This window comes from Tetrahymena thermophila (assembly GCF_000189635.1).
Source record: "Tetrahymena thermophila SB210 genomic scaffold scf_8254551, whole genome shotgun sequence".
NCBI classification, from domain to species: Eukaryota; Ciliophora; class Oligohymenophorea; order Hymenostomatida; family Tetrahymenidae; genus Tetrahymena; species Tetrahymena thermophila.
This window is the reverse complement of record NW_002476322.1, coordinates 122,476-133,622: the sequence shown is the minus strand read 5'-3', so window position 1 is coordinate 133,622 and position 11,147 is coordinate 122,476. Positions and strand designations below refer to the sequence as shown.

General features: G+C 21.9%; 2 protein-coding genes across 2 annotated transcripts; both read left to right on the top strand. All coding sequences in view use genetic code 6, as the record gives it.

Moving 5' to 3' along the window:
- Nucleotides 1-1,189: 1,189 nt before the first annotated feature.
- Nucleotides 1,190-6,003, top strand: TTHERM_00304360 (cyclic nucleotide-binding domain protein; the record flags this gene model as incomplete). Its single annotated transcript, XM_001021012.3, has 8 exons — nt 1,190-2,056; nt 2,104-2,293; nt 2,474-2,509; nt 2,562-3,006; nt 3,060-3,218; nt 3,280-3,814; nt 3,878-4,759; nt 5,047-6,003. 8 exons carry the CDS (start codon nt 1,190-1,192, stop codon nt 6,001-6,003), a joined length of 4,071 nt encoding a protein of 1,356 aa, XP_001021012.3.
- A 798-nt stretch (nt 6,004-6,801) lies between these two features.
- TTHERM_000304359 (cyclic nucleotide-binding domain protein) lies at nt 6,802-9,614 on the top strand (the record flags this gene model as incomplete). Its single annotated transcript, XM_012798855.1, has 4 exons — nt 6,802-8,085; nt 8,158-8,347; nt 8,410-8,445; nt 8,731-9,614. 4 exons carry the CDS (start codon nt 6,802-6,804, stop codon nt 9,612-9,614), a joined length of 2,394 nt encoding a protein of 797 aa, XP_012654309.1.
- Nucleotides 9,615-11,147: the final 1,533 nt, after the last annotated feature.

The window sequence follows — 11,147 nt, the reverse complement described above, 5'->3', positions numbered from 1 at the left end:
GAAATTGAAATTAAAGAATCTTTAGGATTGACTTTTTTCAAAAATTTTTTCTAGAAATCACTACTGCTAAATTATAAGAATATAAATAATTTAAAAAATAAATACTCTATATATATATTGTATTTTATTTTTATGTAGCTCTGAAAAAGGCAGGACCACATATTAACATACATATATTTGAAAATAATTTATTTTATTTTTTTAAAATTTTAAATGAATTGGTTTTCAAGAGGGCATAAGGTTTATGTTTAATTTAGCAAAATATAATAATCTCTCATTTATAATATTAAATAATAAGTAAAAATATATTTTTTAGTTTTATAATTTTATATACCAAATTATTTATAAATTTAAAATATAATTTCTTGCAATATAATCATTTTAACAATCTATCTATCTGTTAAGATTTTATTTAAAGTTAAAACTAAATTAGTGAATTATAAACAGTTATTAAAAAAGAGAGATTATTTATTAAATAACTCAACATTTGATTAATTTATTAGGTTTAAGAATACCTAGAGTAAGTTTATGATTAAAATGTCAAAGATCTCTCAAAATTAAATTATTTCCCCTAAAATAAAATTAAAATATTTAAAGGAATTTTATTTTTATATTTTCATATTTTTACTAACTCTATTTACAACTTGATAAATAAAAATTAGCAATAAGAATATTGATTCTTAAATATTAAAAAAATAAAAAAATATAAATAAAATAAGATGAAACCAAATAGAGATATATTTATTTTTAGATAGTTAATATGAAGCTTAAACAAATATGAAGAGAAATTTTATAAAAGAATAATATTTGCAAATTTATTTTATAATTTTGATAAATATAAATAAATTTAGTTATGTAGCAATCAATAGTTCAGTACGATTACGAATACTATAAAATTAAATATATTGTTTCAATGGCTTTTAATGCATGAAGAATTTAGATATTTTTTTATTAATAGAGAGATTACAAAAGTTAATGGGACAATCAATCAATTATACATTTATCTATTTATTTGTGTATTTTTTTTACTGATTAAAAAAAATATAATACTAAAAAAATATTATTACTTTTTTGATTGATTTTTTTAGATTATTAATTAAAAGTAGAAATTTTATTGGTAGAAATATTGCCAAAGGTTTAAATTATTTTTTTATAGAAAGATAATACAAATATAGAAATTAATAATAGAATGGATTATTTTAAAAATATTAATGATCATTCAACAGAAAATAATGAACCTTAGCTTGTAAAAAAGATATCTATGGTGACTTTTTAAGATAATTACCTCGAAAAAAGACACTAAAGTACATTTAATAATTAAGAATCGCTTTTAAACTTAAATAGAAGAAAGAGTAGCTTCAAAACATTCATAGGATTTCAAAATAACCTGAACTAGCATAATAAAGTTGTAATCCAATAGTTTTGTCCAAAGACAGAGGGCTCATAACTTGACGATTCTGAAGATATGATTGATGTTTTAAGGCCTAAATAGAAAACTGATTCACAAAATAATGCAAATGATTAGAATAAATAATTAGATTTTAATAAAAGAAGAGCATCGATTTATCCACAAAATTTGGAATCTGTTTTAAAAAATAACAGGAGATAGTCATATGTTTTTTAAAAGTAGTTTACTATGAATTTAAATTCATAAAAATTGATAAGTTAAGATCAAAATAGTGGTAAATCTCTCAATTAAAGAAGCTCATAATATATGCAGTAGAGAGTAAGTATTAACTTAGATAAGAATTAGATAAATTCATAGAGATAGTTAGCCAGAGAGAGATTAAAAAAAATATTCAGAAAGGGAATGTTGCTAAATAAAACAGTCAAAATATTTGCATAAGTGATAGGTGCAAGGTATATTCAAAAGAAAACCGAGTTCTTGTTTAGCAAGGACACTTACTTTAAAATAGATTTACAAAAATCAAAGTATTTCGATGACATGCTTTAAGGTAAAGGGTTATTCTCTCGAGAATACATCAATTCTTAAACTGAATTTTTGAAGGCCCTTTTAAACTTGCAAATAGACTTATCTAATTAAATTCATGCAGAGGTAATTCTTCATTTAATTGATCTAAAATGAAAGTATTTTTATTAAAGATAGCAGTCAATCTATTGAAAAAGAAAATAAAATCTTAATTAGAAATGCAATACTTATCTAAATGCCTAATTAACCTTGATTTATTTAAGCAAAACTCCAATATTTTAGAAGATTAGGACAGTTTAAAAATAATTTTCTCAGAGATAAATTATGTTTTTTTTCCTAAAAACTCGATCATTTTCAATTTCGGTATGATTTTAACTATTAATTTATATTTACGCATGTTTTATTTACAATTTTTTTCTATATCCTACTACCTTCTGATAGGTATATACATACATAAATATAAATTAAATTTATTTAATAAAGATTAAAATTAGTTAAATCTTTACTTTATTGATTTTTTCTTAATTTTTTAAAAATTAAAAGGTGAATATGGGAACAATTATTATGTTCTTCTGAAAGGTAAATTAATTTTTTTTTTTAGTGAACATAGATTATTTTTTTTGTATTTTAGGAAAAGTTTATTGCTTCATACCTAATTAGGAGAAGAAGGATTAACTCATTTTTTAGCAGATGGAAAATGAGAGGAGAGCTATAAAATCTAAGAAACTCATACAGCTTTCAGGCCAATAAATAGATAACTCTCCAGTTTCATATGAGTATATTAAATCTCCATTACATAGATTAAACTCTACAAATCTTACTTGGAGCTCAAAATAGATAGAGCCAAATAAGGTTGCTTTACACAATTTTTAAAATGAACGAAGAGGAATATCCCCAAATAAACAAAGAGATAATAATAAGAGTAGACAGCAAAATCTTCTTTATAATTTAATGAATGAGAATTAATAGGATAACTCTACTGAAGCAGATAATATAAGCTTAACAGCAGATGATAATAATGAATAATTAGATTGCTTTAACATGATTATGAAACAGGCATTCAATTAAAGCAAAAAGTAGTTTTAAAAAATTTGATAATAATATTAAGATGTTTTATATCATTAAATAGGGAAATTACAATAAACAAAAAAAAGTAAAACAAAACTAACTCAAATATAAATGAAGATATTCAGTACTAACAGACATATTTTCCAGACATGAATATGGTAAAGATATATACTCCAGGTGAAGCGTTTGGTGAAATTGCATTAATGACTAAGGAAAGAAGGTAAATTGAAATAAATAAATTTAGTTTTAAAAGTAATTTTTTACTACTAAATGCTTAATAGGACAGCAAGTATGGTATGCAAAGAAGATTCTCACTTAATGGTGCTAAGCAAAGAAGGTTTTGAGAAAATTCTCGGAAGTTATTAGTAGAGTATTGTAAAACAAAAAGTGAGTTTTTTGAAATCTTTTTCATTTTTTGAAAAAGTAGCTAACAGCTAGTTAATGAGCTTTTTGCATTGCTTCAAAATCCTTACTTTTACACCAAAATCGACAATTTATCTAGAAAATGATCCTGCTAATGAAATTTATTTGATAAAATCAGGAGAAGTCCAAATCTAAAAGTAAATTTATGTTGAATAAAAACTTCAACAGCAACTCAGTAGGGAAGCGAATAGCTAATCGATGGATTAAACAAATATATTATTCAACAAGCATTTGCAGAAGAATAGAAAGTAATCTCAAAAGAGAATAATTTAAATTAAAAGTTTAGGTCCAGTTTAATATTTTGGATAGGATGAAATACTATCTTAAGAGCCCAAAAGACTTTTTAGAGCAGTAGCCCTGTAACAAACCTAACTTTACATAATTAATAAAAAGGTAAGTTAATAAATAAACATTTAAAATTTTACCATTCAAATTTAAATAAACATTTTTAAAAAGGAGTTTTTTAGTTTTCTGAAGTACCAAAAGTAACTGAATATATTTAAAGATTAGTGTCAAGTCAAAAAAACATGGCTAAAGAACAGAGAAGAAGAAGTTACATAAGTGGTTTCTCTCTAAGAATCCAACCAAAAAACATATACTCCAATAGAAATAACTCCTTCCAAAACATAAGATCCCACATTTTAATTTAATACAACTTCATAAAATTTAAAGTCTCTTAAAGATAGTAAATAAAACTCAACTTATATAAATAATACATTCTCCATAAATAATAATAATAATAATAATAATAATAATACTTTTAATAACAACAATTATACTAATAATAACAATACCAATAGCAGTTTTTAATCTCCTACTATAAAACCCTAAGAAAAATTTTTTTAATTTTTTTAAACCTCAGTGAATAATTTTGAGAAAAATTCACCAATATAATAGATTAATTGGTAATAATAATATTTTTTCCCTTAGGAATAAAGCTAAATACCAAATATTTAGTTTCAAAATGAAAGTACTATTCAGTCTCCATAAAGTAAATCCAGCTAAAATAACTTGGCTCATCAAAATATATTTTCATCTTTAAAAAAAAAAAAAAATATGAAAAGCCAAAGTATTAATAATGCTTCTAGCATTAAAAATATTTTTCAAAATCAGAAACTGCAACAAATCAATAATCCCCAAAAAGAAGAGGAGGAAGAAATCTTATCTAAATCTTCTATTAAATAAAGAGTTGTAAAATTTTCAAATGATCTCCTCTAAAATAAGAAAAAAACACTTGAAAAAATATCTAACAGAACAAGCATAGAACTTAAAAAACCAGATTAGCCAACTTCTCATTACTTAGACTTATAAAAGCTCTTAAAAATAAATGAATAAAATGTAATTAAATTTATTTATTTATTGCTTTTTTTTAGCTTAAAATATATATTTACTTTCCTCTTTCCTCTTTATGTTATAAAACTTGGGATAGTAGATATCAACTTCTTAGTAATTTCTGCCCCCGATTTCTTATCCCCTTTACACTTGAATTATATTAAAGCTAATACTCTGCCATTAAAATAATTTGAAAAATACATTTTAGTTTTAATTATTTATTTATTATAGCAGGATTAGTTAATTTTTACTTATTTTAATGGCTTTTTTATTTTAAATATTTTTAATAAAAGTAAGTAATTATGAAGGAGATTCAAAGCAAGAAATACTCAAATGTTTCAGTAGAAAGATTACATACAGATGGTCCATACAAAAGCAATAATTTAGATAATATTTTTGATATCTTAACAAGGTCATCTAAAAAAGAATATAAATATGCAAATTCTAAAAATAAATTCTTTTTTCCTGAATAAAATAACAATATAATTTCTCCTAGAAGCGAAAAAAGTTGCAATAACTTAAAATCTTTTGGTAGAATTAATGAGATGCCATCAGAATCACCTATGACAACTCTCAGTTTTTCAAATAGTATTAAAAAACCAAACTACCTCTTAAAATCTTTCCTTTCAAAACCTTAGTTGGACATATAAAAAAAATCAAATTAAAATGAATCTTTTATAAAAAGTGGTATAGATTTACAAGAAAAAAATGATGATTCTTTCTAAAATAGATACACAAAACACGTTAATCAATCAGATTTGAGTTTAATTAATAATTTTACATATGCAAATTACTATAATAAAAATACAATTACCAACACTCATAAAGCAATAAACAGATCTTAAGATTTTAAAATAAGTGTTCCGAAAAATTTGTAAGCGAATCAAAGTTTAAATGAACTTAAGATTAAAAGCTCAGAAAGTTCTCCGCTGAGTATTTATTATGATAAGTAAGATGACATAAAAGAAGATGAAATTTAGAAAGAAAAAGAAGTCTAATTATCTTTCACTAGTTTTATCTAGCAAAACTCAGATCCAGTGACAAATTAAACACAAACTGTTTAAAAAAATAAAAAAAATGAATTTTAATAATTTTTTTAAAATAATGAAGTTTTAAAAAATAAAAGCATTCTTAAAATTATCAAATTTTAATAAAAAAACAAGTATATTTTTAAGTAGCTATAATAATACAATAGCAGCACATTTGACAACAGCTTATAGGATCAATAAACAAATAAATAATTTTCTTGATTAATCTATTATAACTTAAATATAAATATATTTTTAACTAATTTCATAATAAATTTAGTTTTTATCAAAATATTTATTTCTTTCTCTTCAAATTACATAATTTATTTTATTTTTAAATGTATATTACGAACTTTAATTTCATAATACCATTGCAAAAAAATTTTTGAAATTCGTTATTAAAGATTTATTTCCAATTAATAATACAATAAATATATTTTTAAGTAGCTATAATAATACAATAGCAGCACATTTGACAATAGCTTAAAAATCAATAAACAAATAAATAATTTTCTTGATTAATCTATTAAAACTTAAATATATATATATTTTTTATTTAACTAATTTCATAATAAATTTAAGTTTTTATCAAAATATTTATTTCTTTTTATTGAAATTACATAATTTTATTTTATATTTTTATTTTTAAGTATATTACAAACTTTAATTTCATTATACCATTGTGAAAGAATTTTTGAAATTAGTTATTAAAGATTTATTTCAAATTAATAATACCATAAATAAATTTTTAATTATGGAAAATAATATGGTGTAAGTATAGCTTAAAAAGCTTATTAAATGATAAAAGATTACTAAAAAATATTAAAATCAAAATGGGTTTGTTTAATTTAATAAAATTAAATATTAACTCTTCACAAATAATTAAGACAAGAATATTTTTTTCAATAGTTAGTTTTTTTCTAATAAATTGATTATTAATCAAACTATTGGTCAAAAAGTGATAAAATTAAATTAATAACCAATCTTATATATATTTTTTTTTTTGCTTGTAAGAGTACTATGTAGAACTTGCAGATAGAATAAAGCATAAGCACTTAAAAAAATATAGAAATAGAAAATTAAAGCAACCATTAAGAATGGGAGCATATTGAGAATCAAGATTAGTAATTAAAAGAATTTCACCAGCTAGAAGCTGCAAAAATAAGCTAAGACAAAACAAATGTTTTAGAAATCAATAAAAATATATTTGACTAAGATCTAGATGAAAGTATTGGATAATTAATTTAAGAATAAATGTTAGACAGCAATACGATCTAAAAAAATGAGTACTTCAACTAATCTCATCATGATATAAATTTATTTTATTAAGAAATGCAATTTAGATCAATACAAAACTTGCATTTAACTCATAGTTTTGCAGATAAATTTTAAATAAAATAGCATTTGTATAAATCATAATCAGTTGACTGTAATATGGAAAGCTTTAATCAGAATTAAAAATAGAAAAAGTTTTAGATTTAAGACTAAGAGACTTTTTCAAACTCCTAATGTCTGCCATTTTAGCATGAATACTCAGATTCTTTCAAAAAGTTGTACTTAATTTATGAACAAAAAAAGGATGTGAAGAAAGTAGAATAAAATTAATAAAAAATACAATTAATCGATGAAGAAAACATAAACTATTTTTTAATAAAGTCTCAAAATTAAAGTATGAAAGATGTTGAAAAATAAAACTTGAGTTTATAAATTCAATAAAATAGCATAGATTTGGAAAGAGAATGCCATGAAATATAAAAAAATAGCTAAGATAATTTTAAAGAAGGTTAGTAGAATTAAAGTACAACTGAAAAGGGCTTACAAATTTCTTATAACATAAATATTGTTCCAGCAAATATAAATATTGATGAGAATTAAGATAAAATGTAGCAGTCACAAAGTAATTCCATTCAAGACAAATAAGAATAGTAATATGTCATATAAGTATCATAATCTAATCAATAAGATACAAGTAACACTAAGAATGCTGGAAGGTAAAGTCTTATTGTTTAGACAATTCTAAAAAATAACGCTTTCAACCAAGCAAATTTATTAAATGCAAACGAAAATTAAGGTTCTTTAAATTAATTTGGAAAATCATTTGCAAAACTCTCAATTGACTTAGGAATATAAAAATCTATTGATATTCCAAGCTAAGTGCTTTCTTCATCATATTTATAGGGGAGTGATGTTTTCAAGACAGAGTCCTAAATAAGTCTGCACAAATAGACTTTAAAAATGATTGAAAAAATAAAAATTTTTAATAAATCAGCAAAGCTAGATTTAAAAGATCCAGAAATCAGTGATGTAAATAAATTAATAAAAATAAATATTTACAATTTTAATAAATTTTATAAATTTTCTACTAAAAAAATATAGATTGCAATTTAGATTTTACAAAAAAACGGTAAAATCGCTCACGAAATCAAATTTCTTCAGAAGTGCATAGAAGGAATGCCTCTATTCTAAAAGCACTAAGGTCTTTTTGAAAAAGCTAACACTTCATTTCATCTCTTCTCCCAAATAAAACATGTCAAATATTCAAAGAATCATGTCATTTTTAACTTTGGTAATTTTGCTTGAGAAGAAAATAAGCCAATTTAATTTATTATATTTTTAAAAATATTTCAGGAGAATACGGGTATCATTACTATATTGTCCTTAAAGGTAATAAATATATATTCAATTAATTAATCAACTTATTTTATATCTTAAAAGTAACATAAAGCTTAAAGCACAAATAAATTACTAAATATCACAATTAATATCTATTTTTAAAGATAATGAATTAATTTTTAAGAGAAAATTATTTCAAAAACAAATTATTTTATCTCAAAAATTTTTTAAAAAAATACATTTTTTCTTAATTTTAATAGTAAAATTTAATTTTGTGAAAAATTAATTTATTTTAAATCTGAATTAAATAATAAAAAATTTTTTTTTTTTGAATAGGTTCTGTTTCATGCTTAATTCCATAAAATTAATACAAAGATGAACTTATTTAAAAATAAAAGAAAATTGAATTTATGCAGCAAAGGATTCAGAAATTAAAAAATAAATAGCCTCAAAATGAAAAGGAAGAAAATGCCCCTTAGTTTATAGATATTGTAATGTAAGCATTTAAGTAAAAATAGGAAAGTGATTATCTTTCTCTCTTAAAGTCTTAGGGTAAACCCGTACCTAATATTTCTCTTTCTAAAAGAAGGAATTTTAAACCATAATAAGCTCAAGATTAAAACTTAACACCAGAAGTTTTAAAATAAAATTAGCTTTTCAACTAGTTTCTTTAAAAGAAAGGAATGAATAAACAAATAGAAGTTGTTGAAAAGTCTTCATTTTTAAGAAGGAAATCTAAAATTGAAATCGATACTAGCAAAAGAAAATCAAGACTAGAAGATGAAATAAATAAAACTAAACATAAATCACCATAACTAAACTCACAATTTTTAACTGTTCAGTAATAAAATGAATCACCTACAGAAAAAGATAAATTATAAAATAAAATAGATCAAGCAGATGAAAAAAAGGAGGAAAATTAATCAAAGTAAATATTTTTAAATTATTTTTAATTAAAATAAAATTAAATTAGTAATCAGACAACAGAATCTTAAAAATAAACTTTCTAAGAGTATCTTTAGAAGGAATTTTCTTAATTCTTTCCAGTTAAGACTTTTATAGCTGGAGAATCATTTGGAGAAATAGCTTTAATGACAAAGGAAAGAAGGTATTTGCTAACTTTCAAAAAAAAAATATATAATTATTGTTTTATATAGAACAGCTACAATGGTTTGTCAAGAAGAGACTCATTTAATGGTTTTGAGCAAAGAAGGATTTGATAAAATTATAGGCTCTTTTTAGTAATAAATATTAAGGGAAAAGTTAGAATTTCTTAGGAAATTTTAATTTTTAGACTCATTACCAACAAGTTAACTAATGAGTTTACTTCACTACTTTAAGATTAACAATTTCACTCAAAAAACAGTAGTCTATAATGAAGGAGATGAAGCTGATAATATTTACTTTATTAAATCAGGCGAAGTAGAGGTACTTAAAAAAGTAATGATATAAGATAAAAAGTACCATCAAGCTAAAAATGATGAAGAAGAAGAATCAAGCAAAAATCTTTTAGAAATGAATATTTCACTAAAAAATAGAATTAAATAAAAAAGGACAGAAACTATATCAATTAAACTTTTAGGTCCAGGTCAATGTTTTGGAGAAGAAGAAATAATTGAAGAAAAGAGCAAAAGATTATATAAAGTGGTTGTCACTCAGTAAGCTGAAATATTTTCTATTTAAAAAGAAGTAAAATATTATTTATTATCATTTTTTTATGCTTTTTGTGTCATCAAATTAAATTTTACAAATTTATTTATTTATTTATTTATAAAACAGCATATTTTGAATTCTCTGAAATCTTAAAAAGGATTGACAATACTATAAAAGTAAAAATAAATCAAATAAAATTGGTAAAATTTAATTTATCAATCATCAAAATAGCTAAGTATTTTTAAATAAATATAATTCAGGATAAATCAAAGAGAGAACTTTATTTCAACAAAAAAAGTAGAAACAACTTAAAAACTAAAAGATGATATGCACATTTTTGAAAAAAACAACAAAAAGAAAATTGATTATTTTGATATGTAAAGGTAAATAAAAGAAAACTTTATAGAAAACTCAAGTAGTGAATAACAAAACAAGCTAAATTTGTCAGATACATCTAATTCTTCAACAAGCAGATTTTTTAAATCTCCTCTTTAGAGTCCTTAACGATCATCTGTAAAAAAGCAATTAAAAAGCAAAACATCTTCATGATATATTTTATTTTTAAATAAATTAGTCTGAAAATCAAAATGAAATTTCTATGTCTTCTTAATTTTCCCCGTTAAGTTAAAAAAATTATCCACTCATGGACTCTCTAAAATTAAACGAGAATTTTGAAAAATCAGAGTAAAGTTTTTCACCAAGATTAAAGTAAATTTTTAACAAATTTAATTAATATTAAGATTTTAAATTAAAAATATAAATTTCAATCAAAGATTATAAAAATTAAAATATTAATAAGGTTGAATTTATTTTTTAATAAGAATGTTAATTTTTTTACGAATAAATAATTTATATAGAAATTCACAAATAAGTGATCAATTGAATTCTCCAGCTTCTTCTTAATATATGCACCAAAGCTCAGCAGATACTTCAAATATACTAAATTCTTAGAGTTAAAATTAAGAATTTAAAGAAGAAAAGAATATGAGAATTAAGAACTTATAATTAGATCAGATAAAAAGAACACCACAGATAAATAGAATTTTAGAAAAACACTCACCATAAATACCTACTATTTCGCTATTTGATTATAAAAATTA